The sequence below is a fragment of the Drosophila pseudoobscura genome, chromosome 3, assembly GCF_009870125.1.
Source record: "Drosophila pseudoobscura strain MV-25-SWS-2005 chromosome 3, UCI_Dpse_MV25, whole genome shotgun sequence".
In the NCBI taxonomy this organism is placed as follows: domain Eukaryota; kingdom Metazoa; phylum Arthropoda; class Insecta; order Diptera; family Drosophilidae; genus Drosophila; species Drosophila pseudoobscura.
This window is the reverse complement of record NC_046680.1, coordinates 2,127,573-2,146,547: the sequence shown is the minus strand read 5'-3', so window position 1 is coordinate 2,146,547 and position 18,975 is coordinate 2,127,573. Positions and strand designations below refer to the sequence as shown.

The 18,975-nt window shown below is 44.2% G+C and overlaps 1 protein-coding gene across 1 annotated transcript; it reads right to left on the bottom strand.

Moving 5' to 3' along the window:
* Positions 1-11,249: 11,249 nt before the first annotated feature.
* LOC117183635 (uncharacterized) lies at positions 11,250-16,162 on the bottom strand. Its single transcript, XM_033378204.1, has 2 exons — positions 11,622-16,162; positions 11,250-11,543 (listed from the first exon to the last, which is right to left on the bottom strand). Exons 1-2 carry the CDS (start codon positions 16,112-16,114, stop codon positions 11,303-11,305), a joined length of 4,734 nt encoding a protein of 1,577 aa, XP_033234095.1. The 5' UTR covers positions 16,115-16,162; the 3' UTR covers positions 11,250-11,302.
* Positions 16,163-18,975: the final 2,813 nt, after the last annotated feature.

The window sequence follows — 18,975 nt, the reverse complement described above, 5'->3', positions numbered from 1 at the left end:
TAGATTTTGTAGGCCAATCAAACTTGAATTTGTTAAAGATAATAAAGACCATGTTCACAAAGAAAAAAAAATTGTCTTCACATGTCTGCACATAGATGTGGAACATTACAATATGGGTTGAATTCACTTCACGCATGGATTCGATTTTTTGAGTTTGTTCTAAAAATTGCTTTCAGAACTGGACTCGAAAAATGGCAAGTTAGACATGAAAGTGGAAAAAAAGAAATGGCGAAAAAGAAAAAGCTCATACAGGAAAAGATGTGGAGAAGTATGGCTCTACATTTCGACAAGCCTAAACAAAATGGAAATGGAAACACCAAAGACGGCAACACTGTTACATTTGGGGCACCGCGGCCAGCTGTCGAACCCCATGGCTGGATGGGGCCCCTTGCCCGCCAAATGTAGACAAAGATGGACACTTACTACTTCTCAGGACATCGAACATAACAACAAATCAAAGACAAAACGATGGGGAACGTTGTGAGTTGCTGCGGATACCGCAACTCTACAGTTATACCCGATACTTAGTCAGTATGGCTCTCCTCCGGCAGACGCCGCTAATATTAAACGACACGACAAAGAGTGCGTGCGAGAGAGAGAGCAAATCAGTCTGAGCGTGACGTCGGGCGCTGCGTAGCCACTGCAAATTGATTTGTTCCTTTTGGCTATAAAAATGATCTGGTCTGATCCAGATTCAGCAATCTGATAGATATGGTCATTTTCTACGATTCTGCGTTTTTGGTTTTATCTTTAAAAATGTGGATGCCACAGATTTTCGTCCTTTGTGGGGGCGGAAGTGGGCGGGGCAAAGTTTTGAAATATTTTTGTAGCAGTGACATATCACAGAAGTGTGGATCCAAAACATCGTTGCTTTAGCAATTATAGTCTTTGAGCACTAGGCGCTGAAGGGGACGGACAGACGGACAGACGGACGGACGGACGGACGGACAGACAGACAGACAGCGCTCAATCGACTCGGCTATTGATGCTGATCAAGAATATATATACTTTATGGGATCGGAAACGATTCCTTCTGGACGTTACACACATCCACTTTTACCACAAATCTAATATACCCCAATACTCATTTTGAGTATCGGGTATAAAAAAAAACGAGGCGGAACGTTGTGAGTTGCTGCGGACACTGCAACTCTACGGTTATACCCGATACTAAGTCAGTATGGCTCTCCTCCGGCAGCGCCGCTAATATTAAACGACACGATAAAGAGTGCGTGCGAGAGAGACAGAAAATCAGTCTGAGCGTGACGTCGGGCGCTGCGTAGCCACTGCAAATTGATTTGTTCCTTTTGGCTATAAAAATGATCTGGTCTGATCCAGATTCAGCGACCTGATAGATATGGTCATTATCTATGATTCTGCGTTTTTAGGTTTCTCGATATGTGCAATATTGTGGATGCAACAGATTTTCGTCCTTTGTGGGGGCGGAAGGGGGTGGGGCGAAATTTTGAGATATACGTTTTATAGTGAGATCTAACAGAAGTGCGGATACCAAATTTGGTTACTCTAGCCTTAATAGTCTCTGAGATTTGTGAATATCCCCAGATTTGCATCCTTTGCGGGGGCGGAAGGGGGTGTGGCGAAATTTTGAAACAAACTCGTCTCGGTCCGATATATTAGGAGTGTGGACACCAAATTTGGTTGCTCTAGCTTTTATAGTCTCTGAGATCTAGGCGCTAATGTTTTAATCAAAGCAAAGCCGCCTATGCTACGTGTGTGTTAGAGAGAGACAGGGCGAGAAAAAATGAAATTGTTTTCTTGATGCTGGCTATAATAATAATACGATCCAATTCAGATTCTGCAGTCTAAAAGATATGGTCATTCTCTACGATTCTGCGTTTTTTGTTTTCTCGTATCTTTAAAATTGTGGATGCCACAGATTTTCGCCCTTTGTGGGGGCGGAAGTGGGCGGGGCAAAGTTTTGAAATATTTTTGTAGCAGTGACATATCACAGAAGTGTGGATCCAAAACATCGTTGCTCTAGCTTTTATAGTCTTTGAGCATTAGGCGCTGAAGGGGACGGACAGACGGACAGACGGACGGACGGACGGACGGACAGACAGACAGGGCTCAATCGACTCGGCTATTGATGCTGATCAAGAATATATATACTTTATGGGGTCGGAAACGATTCCTTCTGGACGTTACACACATCCACTTTTACCACAAATCTAATATACCCCAATACTCATTTTGAGTATCGGGTATAAAAATCACAAAAAAGTTCGACACCGAGGTACATAAAGAAATATCTGCTGAAATTTTGTTCAACCGCCAGGGGTTCCCTCACCCATACGTAATGGATCATGTGTAGATGAGTGGATCCACCTTTTCTTGAGTTTATTTAACTCAGGCCCCTAAGACGACTGACCTCCAGCTCTTTTTAAGGGTTCCCGGGACATAAACAATTGACAATGATTAGATTTCCACTTATCACCCGACAGGACCCCCGCGTCACCCACTAAGGGTTAATCTTTTTTAACTGAAACAGCTGATTGCAGATTTCGGTTATTGGTTTTTTTTACAAATTTCGATGGGCAAAGATAAGAATAAATACTATATACTATACGAAGGACAACACAAGGAACAAAATAACATTTAATGTAGAAGGTGTTTGGCGTATTGATTATGTTATTTTCTGTACGTTCAAACGACAAGGGCGATCGCTGGCCGTGGCCGGTCAGCCCCAAATTTATATATGTTCATGTATACGTGTTTTTTTATACCCGATACTCAAAATGAGTATTGGGGTATATTAGATTTGTGGTGAAAATGGATGTGTGTAACGTTTCCGACCCCATAAAGTAAATAGTATATATATATATAGTATATTCTTGATCAGCATCAATAGCCGAGTCGATTGAGCCCTGTCTGTCTGTCCGCCTAGTACTCCAAGACTATAAAAGCTAGAGCAACGATGTTTTGGATCCACACTTCTGTGATATGTCACTGCTACAAAAATATTTCAAAACTTTGCCCCGCCCACTTCCGCCCCCACAAAGGGCGAAAATCTGTGGCATCCACAATTTTAAAGATATGAGAAAACCAAAAACGCAGAATCGAAGAGAATGACCATATCTTTTAGACTGCAGAATCTGAATTGGATCGTATTACTATTATAGCCAGCATCAAGAAAACAATTTCATTTTTTCTCGCCCTGTCTCTCTCTAACACACACGTAGCACATAATGTTTAGAGTAAAACATTAGCGCCTAGATTTCAGAGACTATAAAAGCTAGAGCAACCAAATTTGGTATCCACACTCCTAGTATATCGGACCGAGACGAGTTTGTTTCAAAATTTCGCCGCACTCCCTTCCGCCCCCGCAAAGGATGAAAATCTGGGGATATTCATAAATCTCAGAGACTATTAACGCTAGAGTAACCAAATTTATTATCCGCACTCCTCTCAGATCTCACTATAAAACGTATATCTCAATATTTCGCCCCACCCCCTTCCGCCCCCACAAAGGACGAAAAACTTTTGCATCCATAATATTGAGGATACAAGAAAACTAAAAACTCAGAATTATACATAATAACCATATCTATCAGATTGCTGAATCTGGATCAGATCGGATCATTTGTATAGCCAAAAGGAACAAATCAATTTGCAGAGGCTACGCAGCGCCCGACGTCACGCTCAGACTGATTTTCTGTCTCTCTCGCACAAACTCTTTGTGGTGTCGTTTAATATTAGCGGCGTCTGCTACTGACTAAGTATCGGGTATAACTGTAGGGTTGCGGTGTCCGCAGCAACTCACAACGTTCCTCTCGTTTTTTTTATTTTTATTTTTTTTGTTGTGTGACTACAGAAAAGCTTCATGCCGACTCAGCCGAAGCCGAAGTACTGTCGCGAGATATTACTTCGCCGAGGGGAGATGCCCGTAGGGCTCTTCTCTTAATAATCTCCTTTATCCTTTATCTCCTTGCATTGCGTGCTCTTTCTTCGCGACGCAGTTTGGTAGCCATAGTTGTGGCCATGAACCTAATCGCGGCCCAGTTTTCTTCCGACTCCAGCAGGCATTCTGCCAGGTTTGCCACCGCTGGCATTCTTCCAAGCTTGCTGCTTAGGTCCTCTCGATCTTGCCGAAATCTCGGGTATTCGAAAAAGCAGTGCTCTGCGTCTTCGATGACCCCTGCGCAGACCATGCAGAAGGGGTCGTCCTCGTGCTTAAACGTATGCAGGTAAGCTTTAAAGCAACCGTGTCCTGTCAGCAGTTCTGTCAGGTGATACTCCACTTGTCCATGGCTACGGTTCAGCTAACTCTTCAGGTCTTGGATTAGCCTATGAGTCCATCACCCTTTGCTGCTGTTTTTATACCCGATACTCAAAATGAGTATTGGGGTATATTAGATTTGTGGTAAAAGTGGATGTGTGTAACGTCCAGAAGGAATCGTTTCCGACCCCATAAAGTATATATATTCTTGATCAGCATCAATAGCCGAGTCGATTGAGCCATGTCTGTCTGTCCGTCTGTCCGTCCGTACGTCTGTCCGTCCCCTTCAGCGCCTAGTGCTCAAAATTGCTAGAGCAACGATGTTTTGGATCCACACTTCTGTGATATGTCACTGCTACAAAAATATTTCAAAACATTGCCCCGCCCACTTCCGCCCCCACAAAGGACGAAAATCTGTGGCATCCACATTTTTAAAGATAAAACCAAAAACGCAGAATCGTAGAGAATGACCATATCTTTTAGACTGCGGAATCTGAATTGGATCGTATTATTATTATAGCCAGCATCAAGAAAACAATTTCATTTTTTCTCGCCCTGTCTCTCTCTCTAACACACACGTAGCATAGGCGGCTTTGCTTAGAGTAAAACATTAGCGCCTAGATCTCAGAGACTATAAAAGCTAGAGCAACCAAATTTGGTGTCCACACTCCTTATATATCAGACCGAGACGAGTTTGTTTCAAAATTTCGCACCACTCCCTTCCGCCCCCACAAAGGACGAAAATCTGTTGCATCCACAATATTGCAGATTCGAGAAAACTAAGAACGCAGAATCATAGAGAATGACCATATCTATCAGATTGCTGAATCTGGATCAGATCGGATCATTTGTATAGCCAAAAGGAACAAATCAGAGCAGAGGCTACGCAGCGCCCGACGTCACGCTCAGACTGATTTTCTCTCTCTCTCGCACAAACTCTTTGTCGTGTCGTTTAATATTAGCGGCGTCTGCCGGAGGAGAGCCATACTGACTTAGTATCGGGTATAACTGTTGAGTTGCGGTGTCCGAAGCAACTCACAACGTTTCCCCTCGTTTTTTTTTTCAAAATATTGGACGTTGACATGCAATGACTGCATCTTTCAAGAGGCGATGCAGTTACTGCACCGTCAAGTGGCCCGTGTGACACCAGCAGAAGGCAGTTACGCGCGGATCCCAGGCAAAACGCAGCCCTCCTCCCGCCCAACTGACCGAGGGGCGCTGCCGCATGACGCGCAATGCGTAGCCGAACCAAACGCGAACATGCAAGAAAGATAGCTATTAGACTAACATTCGAGGAAAATTAGCACTAAACTTACCAAGAAACTAAGCATGCAATCAAAATACAAATACCACTACATTTAATAATTAATAGAAAGGTGTGTAAGGATTAATAAATTAATAAGAGGAAGAGAATTAGTGAGTGATATAATATGGTAGACGGTAAACGGTTCATGCAAGGAATAATTCGATCTACAAAGTGGAAGGTACAACGGTATAAAATTTCTAGTCAGTCTAATAGGAATCGTGAAGTTTATGCGGCTCAACAGATGTCACCACTGTCTATGTCACCACTGATCAAGTTGTGTATAAATATCACACCAAGCATTTATCAACGGTTAATTAAGGATGGGAGGTTTACTAATAGTAGTCTACTACAGTAAGATGGGAGTCTTACACCCGCATCCCAGTTAAGGCCCCGCAGAGCAAAGAGTAACAAGTTTTTCTGTACTAATTCTATACGGTCCTGGTGTACTTTATACTGAGGGCACCATACACAGGAGCCGTATTCTAAGATCAGACGAACAAGCGAGGTATAGAGAGTCTTTGTTATATAGGGGTCGTCAAATTCCTTTGACCACCTCTTTATAAACCCAAGCACGCCCATGGCCCTATTTCCCATGGTAGAAATGTGTTCGGAAAACTTTAACTTGGGGTCTAACATAACACCCAGATCATCCACCAGGGTAATTCTCTCAAGAGAACCACCAAATAGGATGTAGGGAGCCAACAAAGGGCTAGAACGATGAAATGTCATAACTTTGCATTTCGAGGCATTAAGGTGTAACAAGTTTGCACAACACCATGACTGAAAGTTATTGAGATCGGATTGCAAGCGAGAATGAAATGAAATGTCCTTGTACTGGACACAGAGTTTAACATCATCCGCTACATAAGTTCTCGAGAGTACGTTAATACTGAAGGCAAGTCATTAATAAAGAGTGTGAAGAGTAAGGGGTAAACCTTTACTGGTAAAGACAGGGAGTTTTTGAAGAGAATTCTTTGAGACCTAGAACAAAGACCTAAAAGGTCAAGTTTATGTGCTAAAAGGGAATGGCTTACAGAGTCGAATGCTTTACTAAAGTCGTTGTAAATAACATGTGTCTGTAAGTTACCTTGAAAGCCTTTAATAATGAAAGCGTTAAACTCTAACAAGTTCGTGGTGGTTGATCGCCGCCTTATAAATCCATGCTGAGTTGGAGATTGCTACCTTTTTTATGGAGAGGAGTTATAAAATATTCCTTCCAGATCGGGGGGAAGAAAGAGGAATCAATGGACAGGGTGAATAGTGTTCAGTTGCAGAAGTATGCTTAAGTAATAGTTTATATACCCGTCGGCATAACACAGTGACACCGTGACACAGTGTTCCATTTAACATGCAATATAATACCTCACGACAACACACTAGCCACTGCAGTGAGTTCTGCTGACAATGCACTCTCTCCGCAGAGTGCGAAGACAGCGGGGGCAGTTGCTGACCATCAAAATGTCGCAATTGCCCACCAGACACTAAAATTATCCATAATACACAAAACATATATTTTACAGACTCAGCACTTTGTACCTTTTATTACCTATAAATAAGAATCATTTTTATCAATAAAATAAGTATCAGAAACAGTACCATAACTGCCTGTCACTCATCTTCCATCGCAATCATCAGAGGCTGTCGCCGTGTCTTCAGACCCTCCCTTGCGCACCGTAGGATACCCACTCCGCAGTCCAACTGGTTCAAGTTCTAGTTGCGACGACCAAACTGTAGACGGTTTATGTACCGTATGCAACCCAGCTTCCTACACACACACACACATTAACATTTGGTGACCCCGACCTTGGTCATCCTTTCAAACTGTCAGACAAGCTACAGTGAAAGGATTCGATCTGGACATCAGATTGAAGCAGTGAACAGGACATCTTCAATAAAAATTTGGCACCAGGCCATACACTTACGGTAGCATCTCCTACCAATAAGTATCACTCTGGCAAATCTGACATATTCAGGTTATCAGCCAACAGAAAAACAGCTATAGAATTCGACTACCACCAAGGTAATCAATTTTGTTGTTCCGTGCGTTCCATAGATTGGAAACAGCACAAATCCCTCCATCCAACACAACACCTGTACTATTACCTTTCTGACCGACAACTGTTGCGATTCGGAGCGTATCCAGCTGCAAAGCAAATAAAACAATCCCAACGGGTCGAAAGGAATAAGTACAAACAGATAGAATGGATAAACATATGGAGGCAGAAGCTGCCGCTACAAGGGCAATGGATCAGGCAGCAGTCCTCGAAGGATTACAGCAAACTTCTTTCACTATGTCGCCGACTAAAGGCCGTTAAACGCAATCTGAAACAACTTTCAGAGGCGGAAGGACGCACATCAAGTGATTTGATAAAATCACTATGGACTCAAGCGCAGGAAGTCCACTTCACAATTCATGAGGAATACGAGGACCCAGTGGAAGGAGGATATGACATGGAATCCTACCTAACACTGGAAAGTAAGGTCTAAAGAGCATTGGCAAAATCAGCCACACCAAACACGGATAACGTGCAGCTTCCACGGATCAGCATCCCAAAGTTTGATGGGGATCTATTAAAATGGACCCAGTTCTTCGATCTGTTCTCATGCATGGTGCATGAGACCAACATGCCTACGGTGAAAAAGATGTGGTATCTTAAAACCACCGTTACCGGCGAGGCAGAAAGACTGATTCGACATATCGATCTAAAGGAAGAAAATTATGAAGCCGCTCGGGAAATACTAGTTGACGCATACAACAATCCCAGAGATGTGTCAAACACGGTACTGAACCGCTTCCTCAATCACCAAACAATTAATGACGATCCCAAGTCATTAAAAGAGTTGTATATAACAACCATAGAATCCCTTGCATCACTAAAGGGATTGGGCATCAATATATCTACATGGGATCCGATATTGATTGCCATTATCAGAAACAAACTGGATGTAACAAATAAGGCGCTGGATACGATGCTTCAGTTCTTGGAGCAAAGAATTCGGGTTCTAGGAACCAGTAAGAAGCCACCAGCATCAAGGAGAGAGCCAAAAGGCACGACATGTGCATCAGCAAACACAGGGATAGCGCGAGCACCCTTATGCACATTCTGCAAGAAAGCAAGCCATTGGCTCTACGGATGCGAAGAATTTCGCATGTACGTTAATTGTTTTAGAACAAATCACAAAACAAACGCATGCCCCGGTCAAGACTGCTTCAAGTGTGACAAGAAGCACAATACGATGCTACATTTGGAAACAGCATCAGGCGCAGCTCCGACGGTTGGTGCAGCAAGTAACAATAGTTGCAATCTGCTGGCCACAGCAAAGGTGGCAGTAGAAGCCAACAACGGGCAGGTTGCTAATTTCAGAGCACTGCTAGATTCAGGATCACAGATAAACTTGATCTCTGAACGAATGGCATCAATGTTGTCACTCGAACTAAAAGACACAACATTGCGGATCGAAGGAATTGGAGGTCAAACAAAGACCAGCAGAGCACGAGTAAATGTGCTCATGAAATCCCTTCACAATGGTTTTACGCAAAGAATTGAAGCTTTCGTGTTACCACAGATAATAGCTGACCAACCAGCTCAGGCACTCGATTCAGAGAGCTTAAACATACCAAGCAGGATCTCACTGGCAGATCCAAACTTCCATAAGCCAGGCAAAATCGACATGCTAATCGGAACCGAGCATTATTACTCGCTGCTGCTACCAGATTAACAGCAGCTAAGGACAGGAGGCCCGTTGCTACAAAACACGAAACTGGGATGGATTGTGGCAGGAAAAGTCAAATCTGCCCACAATTCCTCACGCATTTGTGCAACGGGGGTAAACGAGCTCATGGAAAGATTCTGGACTCTGGACAATCTAGAGACGGAAGACAAACCACGCACTCCAGTGGAAGCACGATGCGAAGCTTATTTTGTAGAAAATCTTCAGACAGCTTCAGACGGCCGTTTTATTGTAAAGCTCCCATTTTCCGAACACCCTTGAGCCCTGAGGGAGTCGTTGGAAACCGCAAGAAAAAGATTCCTAGCGTTGGAGCGGCGAAGCTCAACAGAAACTTGGAAGAGTTATGTGGACTTCATGGAAGAGTATGAAGGACTAGGACATATGAAGATTGTGCCAGCATCAAAAGTTCCCAAAAGGCACTACTTCATTCCACATCATGGTGTACTCAAACCTGAGAGCACCACCACAAAGCTTCGGGTAGTATTCGATGCCTCATGCAAATCAACAAGCGGGAAATCTTTGAACGACATTCTGCAGGCTGGACCCACCGTTCAGAGCGAACTTATGTCCATTCTGCTACGATTTCGGATTCATAAGTACGTGTTCACAGCGGACATAGAAAAGATGTACCGGCAAGTGTGGATGAACCCGGAGGATCAATTCCATCAAATGATAGTCTGGAGAAACAATCCATCCGAAGAGATCAGGTACTACCGCCTGAAAACAGTAACATATGGGACAACAGCTGCTCCGTTCCTAGCAACGAAATGTCTGGATCAGTTGGCAATACAATACAAAGACAGACTACCAGTCGGATCAACAACATTAAAAACCGATTTCTATGTTGACTACTGTCTAACTGGAGCAAACACGATTCCAGAGGCAATTCATGTTCGACAAGAACTAAATAAGATATTTCTATCGTCCGGATTCAAATTGCGCAAGTGGTGCTCCAACAATGAGCAACTTCTCCAAGGAATCCCCAAAGAGGATATTGTAACCGATGTAAAACTAGGAGAGACACTAGAGTACTACAGCGTGAAAACTCTGGGTCTCATCTGGATGCCGAAGAAGGATACATTGTGTGGACGAACACAGAAAAGCCAGGCTCCACGCATCACCAACCGGGTGGTATGCTCCGAACTGGCCCAAATCTTTGACCCATTAGGACTCTTTGCACCAGTGGTAGTCAAGGCAAAAATCTTCATGCAACAACTTTGGGAGCTCGAACTGGATTGGGATGACGAATTACCATTGCAACACCAAACCGAATGGAAAGAATACCGGGACGACTTACAAACATTGAACAAAATGCAAATTCCCCGGCATATCTACGATGGGAAAATTCCAGTTACACAAGAACTCCATACGTTTGTAGATGCATCAGAACGAGCATATGGCGCAGCAGTATATGTACGCGCTACATACAAAAACAACCAAGTGTCAGTAAGACTGCTCTGTTCGAAATCACGTGTGGCGCCGACAGCCAAACAATCGCTACCACGGTTAGAACTTTGTGCTGCAGTCCTCGGTAGCGAGCTCACAAACCGGGTCCGACAGGATCTGCACATGGACTGTTGAGACAACGAGCTTTTTCGCTGACTATGATTGTTCAATAATTTCACAAATTATTAATTTCCGAAAACGTTATAAATTTTATTATAGGTATTTTGTGTGTTGAGGGTGGCCGAAGATGCCAGAGCCTTTTACAATAGTATTAGAGTGACACACTTGGATGAGGCAAGCGAGCCGATCTCGAGCCAAAGTAATAGATTGGGGACAAGCAGGGTCTGTTCTCCAACTATATCAAGCGGTAACTGCTAGAGCAGGCGCAGCTGCTGACGGCTTAGCGACGGCATAGGAAAGAAAAGATAACAAGAGCGAGCATAGATAAGAATAGATGATTAAATGAGAGCATGTTGCTGAGCGAGCATAGATAAAGCTACGCTTACGTTACGTTAGTTTAGTATAATGACCAAAATAGAAAAGAAAGTGAATTGATAGGCAATAAAACAATGGTATAAAATTTACACTCGGGCTTCGCCCGAACATACTCCCCCCGTGGAAGGATCCATGCCTTTCACCTCATCTCGTAGAGGCAATAGACATAGTTTTGCAAGTGCTCTTCGGCTAACACCTGTAGCCATCCTGATCAAGGCGACTCGAAATACGCCATCAGCTCCTGGGATGAGCTCGAGGATTCTCGCTAGAGGCCACTTCAGAGGAGGGAAGTTCTCGTCCTTAACAAGAACGACATCATTGACGTGAAGCTCAGGATTCCGGGTGCGCCACTTCGTTCTTTCTTGAAGACTGGTTAAATACGATTGGCGCCAGCGAGACCAAAAGATTTGCTGAAGCTGTGTGACCTTCTGCCAACGGTCCAAGCGATCGACGTTTAAATGAACCAAGTCAGGCTCCAAGAAGGTTGTGATAGGGGCGCCAACTAGAAAATGGCTGGGCGTGAGTACATCGAGATCTGCAGGGTTCTCTGAAAGAGGAAACAATGGCCTTGAATTAATGATTGCACAGATATTGCACGCGAGAGTGCGCAGCTCATCAAATCCAAGAAGCGAGGATCCGAGGGCACGTCGAAGATGATGCTTAGCAAGCTTGACTGACGCCTCCCACAATCCTCCAAAATGTGGCGATCTAGGAGGAATGAAACGCCAATCGATGCAATCGTTGAGACAAGCTTGATGCACGGCTTCTTGATGACTGTCGCTTAGGAATAGCGACTTAAGTTCCGCCAGTTCGTTCCGCGCTCCAACAAAATTTGTGGCATTATCTGACCAAATACGAATCGGTCTTCCACGGGTGCAAATGAAACGGCGAAGAGCAGAGAGGAACGCAGATGTTGTAAGATCCTTCACAAGCTCGATGTGAACCGCCTTGGTGGAGAAGCATATAAAAATGCTCATGTAGCACTTTAGTGGGGGCCGGTTTCGAACTTCTGATTTATACAGGAACGGACCGCAATAGTCCACGCCGGTAACTAAAAATGCACGAGATTCGCTGACTCTGTCCACCGGAAGATCTGCCATTATTTGCTCGAGAGTTCGAGGCTTCACTCTAAAGCATCTGACACACTTTTGGATTACGTGTGCTACGGTCTTTCGGCCACCGATTGGCCAGTACGTTTGACGAATGATGGCTAATAGCGACTGGGGTCCAGCGTGAAGGTGCTTTTCGTGTAAGTGCCGTATCAGAGCAGAAGTGATGGAATGATTCTTGGGCAATATTATGGGATGCCGTGCTTCAAAGTCCAAGGTAGAGTTTTTAAGACGCCCTCCAACTCGAAGCAAACCGCAATCATCTAAAAATGGCGAAAGAGAGGCGATCGAGCTTGAAGCCTTGATGTCCTTTCGCGTTTCCAGGGCTCTTATTTCAGTGGATAGACGAGATTGTTGAGTAAGACGAATAAGCAGTTCGGTTCCCAAACGCAAGTCCTCCACAGTTATTCCAGACTTTCGTCGATGAATGAATTTGCATACATACGCAAAAATTCGTTGCATTTTGGGGAAGGAATTTACAAACTTTGATTCTTCCACCAAATATCTTGACGCGCAGTTTGTAATTAGTATGGTTTTTCGTGCCTCCAAAACCGGCTCTGGAAGAGCAGGTGTACTTGGCCATTGATCCTTACTGGCTGTCAAGTATGTAGGTCCATACTTCCAAAGATGAGAATTGATGAGCTCAGCTGGTAATGATCCTCGAGAAAGCATATCGGCAGGGTTTAGATCAGTTGGCACGTGCAGCCAAGACATTCCAGATGTGAGTTCCTGAATAACAGAAAGTCTATTAGCGACAAATACATTGAAGTTGGATGGTTGATTCTTGATCCAAGCCAAAACGACTGTGGAGTCACACCAGCAATAATAAGAGCACTTGAAGTTCATCAAAGACACTTCATGCATAAGCTGAGCGAGTAGCGTTGCACCACATAATTCCAACTTGGGTATTGTGATAGTCTTCAGTGGCGCTACACGAGATCTGGAAGATAGAAGATTTGCCTTGACTCCATTGTCGCCTTGCGAAACAGCGTAGATGCAAGCTCCATAAGCACTCATGCTGGCATCACAAAATCCATGCATTTCAAGGTTGCTGCTTCGAAGGAAAGATAGGCGCGGGAAAGAAATTTGTTGCATAGAGTCAAACTGCTGAATAAAGTTGATCCAAGTTGTGCGTAAGGAGACTGGCAGACTTTCATCCCAATGAAGCTTTTCTTTCCACAGCTGCTGTAGAAATATTTTTGCTTTAGTAATAACTGGCCCTATAAGTCCGAGTGGATCATAAAATCGTGCAATAGTTGACAATACAACTCGCTTAGTTGGTTTCGAAGGGACTTGATTGGGACAGAATGAAAATAATAGCTCATCCGAAGTGGGATTCCATGCTAAACCTAGCGTCTTGGTTACATCGCTGCCATCAGTAAATTTAACAAATGTTTCCCTATCTTCATGGGGTGTTTGATCGAGTACATATGTATCGTTGGAACACCATTTTCTGATCTTGAAATTTCCTTTGGCTAATAGTCCTGACACCTGGCGAATTATTTCCAGCACCTCATTTGTAGTATCTCCCCCCGTTAGCAAATCATCCACGTAAAAGTCCCGCAGCACAACTTCAGAGCCAATTGGATATGACGAACTCTCGTCTGCCGCTAGTTGGTGCATAGAACGGACGGCCAGAAATGCTGCTGGTTTCGTTCCATAGGTCACGGTATCCAGCTTGAATGTCCTTAGCTCTTCGAGGGGTGAGTCACGCCACAGTATGCACTGCAGAAAACTATCTTGGGGCGAGACACGGACGCATCTATACATTTTACAAATGTCACCAGTCAATGCTATACGAAAGGTACGAAATCGAAGAAGAGTCGTAACTAACTTTGGCTGAATTGTTGGGCCTGACATCAATATATCGTTGAGGGAATATCCTGTAGATGTACAAGCGGATCCGTCGAAAACTACTCGGAGTTTTGTGGTGGTTTTTTCTTCTCTTAAGACGCAGTGATGAGGAAGAAAAAATTTGCATTGTTTAAGTGCGTCACTTTTGACAGGGGACATGTGATTCAAATCGACGTATTCCTTTATAAATGCGGCGTATTGGGCCTTGAGAAGCGGTTTGCGAACCAACTTGCGCTCTAGATTGAGAAATCTGCGATAGGCTTGTTGATAAGAATCTCCAAGAAGACTGTCACTCAGCTTTAAAGGCAATTGAACGCAATATTCGCCACTTGGAAGCCGACCGCAATGTTTTTTGAAATGTTCCTCGCAAGCAATTTCCTCCTTTGTTGCTTCTGTAGCGGGACCGTGGCAGTTTTCCACTTCCCAGAACCTTCGCACTAGCTCATCCAAACCAACGGTAGGCGTTTGACTCAATTCCGTCGAACTAGAGGCAGCTAGGAGCACTGAGCTGCGGGAGTACTGACCTCCACCTGTGACAACCCAGCCGAGACGGGTTTTTTGTATTATAGGAAGTCCCCTCTCCAATTTGATCTGTCCAACGCATAAAATGTCGTAAAATAAGCTGGCTCCAATAAGTACATCGATGCGCTGAGATTTGTTAAAGTGTGGGTCAGCAAGGCTGATATTGGATGGCATTTCCCATTTGGATACATCAAATGAAGAAGCAGGCTGGTTTCCTGTAATACGTGGAGCAACGAGAGCTGTGAGACTCGTAAAGTAATCGGAAGTCCTGGATTGAATGACCAAATTAACTGAACCTTCCGTGTGAAATGCAGAATCAGCGCCGATACCCGATACTGATACCGACCCTTTGGCTCGTTTCAGCTGAAGCCTCTGAGCAAAGCGAGAGGTTATTAAATTAATCTGAGAGCCTGAATCCAGAAGAGCCCGGCAAGGAAGAAGATCACCAACTCGACTCTTTATCATAATGACTGTCGTGGCTAGAAGCACTACGTCTGAGCTAAGATTCTGAGCAGGAGGCGAGCATGGTGATGAAGCGGCAACAAGAGAACTTGAAAGATTGGGGCCTGGGCATAAGTCTGTCTGAATAGGAGACGTAGTAGCGTTTGCAGGTTCCGTGTTAACTGACGTAGGCAGCGGATTGTTGATATGTAAAAGGGTATGATGCTTTTCACCGCATGTGCGACAAGAGCCTGAACTGCAGGAGGTATTCCGATGTCCCTTCTTCAAACAGTTGAAGCAAACTCTAAGCTTCCTTGCCTCTCTAAGACGCAAAGATGGCGAAAGGTTTCCAAAGCGAGTGCAGCTGTAAATGTTATGCCCTTTATTATCACAGAACACGCATTCCAATACGATTGTATTTGTAGCAACAAGACTGTGTTTTGAATGAGTGATTCGTTTATGTTTTCCAACCTGACTGCTATGGATTTGAATCGACATAGCTTGATCCATGGTCTCCATGGCTTGACATCTCCTCTCCAAAAAAGCCGAAAAATGGTCCCATGTTGGTATGACGTTAGGGGGTGACAGCTCCTCCCATTTGGTCCTGGTATCAGAGTCGAGATACTTGTATGTGGAGTTAACGATGTTGCATCCAGCTATTTCCTCCATGGTACCCATCGATCTAAGCGCTCTCATGTGAGAATGAAGCTTGTCCGATAAAGTACGTAGCTTTGTAGTTGACCCATCTTCAACCTTCTCATGCCTCAGAATCTCAGCGACGTGTGCCTGAAAGATTAAACGTTTATTATTGAAACGATTGTTTAAAATGTCCAATGCAATATCATAATTGCTCTCCGATACTTCCAAAGAGCGAACAGCCTCCAGGGCAGGTCCATCCAAACATGAGCGCAGGTGCTGGAACTTCTCAATCTTTGATAGAAAGGGCTCCTGATCTATTACTGTGCTAAACATCGAGTAAAAGTCTGCCCACTCAGTATAACCTCCACGGAAAGTGGGAAGTTTAATAAAATCAGTATCAGAAACAGTACCATAACTGCCTGTCACTCATCTTCCATCGCAATCATCAGAGGCTGTCGCCGTGTCTTCAGACCCTCCCTTGCGCACCGTAGGATACAAACTCCGCAGTCCAACTGGTTCAAGTTCTAGTTGCGACGACCAAACTGTAGACGGTTTATGTACCGTATGCAACCCAGTTTCCTACACACACACACACACATTATCAAATAGTTTAAGCAAAGGTCCACACAAGACTGAGTACAGTACCTGAGTACACAACCTGGAACCCCGTCTGGACCATGAAGTAGGGAACATTCATTTAACAAGGGACTGAAAATGCCGTTCGACCTCGGTAAACCGTATGGGTACGGTTGACCAGAGTAGCTTTCCTCAGAATAGTGGTTTGGAAAAATTGGGCAAAAAGATCGGCAATTGCCTGATCATTATTTGCCGACGTATTACAAAATGATTCGAGGATGGGGATAGCTGAGGAAAACGTATCCTGCATCGAGATAGGTAGTTCTTATAGCATTGAGTATCAAGAACTGAAAAGTTTGACCGAGCTATAACATAGCGAGAGTGAGAAGTAGGAGAACCCACTTCTTGAAATTTTTTATAAAGTCTTGATTTTAAATTTTTTAGACTGGATAACTCTTTGGTAAACCAAGGGGATTTTCCAGATCTAATCGGACAAGAAAGCGGGAAGAAGAATCAAAAAATGTTTCAAAAGCATTGTAAAAAATGTTTGTGCATTTTGTGACATCAGTGCACAAGTACAAAGCGGACCAATCAAAATCCCTAATGAGGTTATTAAGCTTCGCAAACTCGGCTTTACGAAAGCAGCGGACACGCTTCCGATAGTCTACTCGACCGATCTAATACAGTTGGTACTATATCTAGCGACACCTCGAAAGTAGGGTGGTATAGTGAGGTATAGTGAGCGGAAGGGCTCGGGTGAACAACACTATGGTCGAATCCGATACAAAGCATAGATCAAGCAATCGACCCAAGGAATTTTTAACATGATTGACTTGAGACAGGGACAGGTCAAGCAAGCCGTCAACAAAGTCATGTCGTGACATGGGCACTAGGATACTAGACTCGTTTACCGAAGACCAAACAGTTCCTGGCAAGTTGAAGTCACCAAGAACTATCATACGATCTTTATCAGATAGCGAGGAAGCAACAGCGGTTAAAGCGGACAAGTGCTGCTCATAAATTGAAATATCCGAAGAAGGTAGGATATACGAGCAAGTAATGAATATAGCGATAGCGGGAAGAATCAGTTTTACACACAGGAATTCCAGTTCCTGTTGAACTTGGACTGTGAAGTGTTCCGACGTGAAGTGAGAGTCCACTGCAATTAGAACCCCTCCTGCACGTCGAGACGAACGGTCCTTTCTAAAAGTTGTCTACCGACCTGCCAAAACCTCGGAACTAAGAATGTCCGGCTTTAACCAGGTTTCAGTAAACACAATAACGTGGGAAGCAAATGCAACACTATCTCGGAAAAGAATGCTGAGCTTACTACGCAAGCCTCTTACATTCTGATAGGTTACTCAAAGAGAAGTTAGTTTTTTGGAAAGGTGGAAGCAAGACGGGAAGTTGAGGAAGAGGAAGTTTAGGTTGAGGATGGCACACTGGAAAGATTTGGAAGGGATATGGGGGGCCTATTCTTCTTCTTAGCCTTAAACTCCTTCACCACCAAATGTTCCGGCCAAAATTTGGCGGAGTTGAGTTGGGGAGATGCTTGTCTTAAATGAGGCTATCTCCCTGGGATAAGCGAAGTTAAAATTCTCCACCTTTAAACCCACGGCTTTTATGTTGCTTTGAATAATTACATCATTAGATGTGTGGTCAGGGGCCAGCCGTGCAACAAAAACTTGTCGTTTTGGTGGGACTCCCACCAGTGGTTTAGTCACCACAGGCCTAGTACCTGTGGTGGCAATATCCGGAGGTCTGGAACGTCTATTTATTGGTGGGATCGGGATAGACGGGACAACTTGCGAACTTGAGTGGTTATAGCAAGAGCTACTAAGCAGAGAGCGCTAGTGCTCAGAAAGTTTAAAGAGCGAGAGAGAAAGAACAGTTATTGAAGTTGAGGTGATAGCGAGAGAGTGATAAAACAACAAAAGCTACCAGACGAGAGCGGACTGCAATGCAATGTAATGCGTACTCACTCACTGCAACAACACAAACACAAGCACAAGCCGATGCGAAAAATAAAAAGTTAAATAATGTTTTAACACAAATCAAAAGGCATGCACTCGCGTAATAGAATAGGTTTCCAGATTTTTATCTGGTTAGGAAGTTTAATTAGAATTTATTTAGAAAAACACCGGCTGTTTATTCAAAACAAAAGGGAAAGGGAAGACTCCCACGAGTCTTGCTATTGCAGGTCCGTAGTCCCCAGGGTTCGCGGTGCCCTGATTCCTGTGGCTTCTCTTGCCAGCAGATGGATTGGAATCATTCCTGCTCTCCCACTCGGATCTTGGCCGTCTCCGCTACTTTTCTGCTGCTTATCAGCACCGCCTCCGTTTTGTGGGTGGCTAATGAGAGATCCCTCCCTGATAGCCATGTTCTGGCTCTCCCTACCGCGTCGTTGCAGATTTCTTCCGCCTCCTCTTTCTGTTTTGCCACTACGACTATTGCTATGTCGTCGGCAAAACCTATCACCGTGGCACCCATTGGCATATCCATCTTGAGGATTCCATCATACATGATGTTCCACAGCAGCGGGCCGAGGACCGATCCTTGGGGAACTCCTCCAGTGATTTGGTGCTCACGTGTCCCCTTTTCCGTCTCATATATGAGCA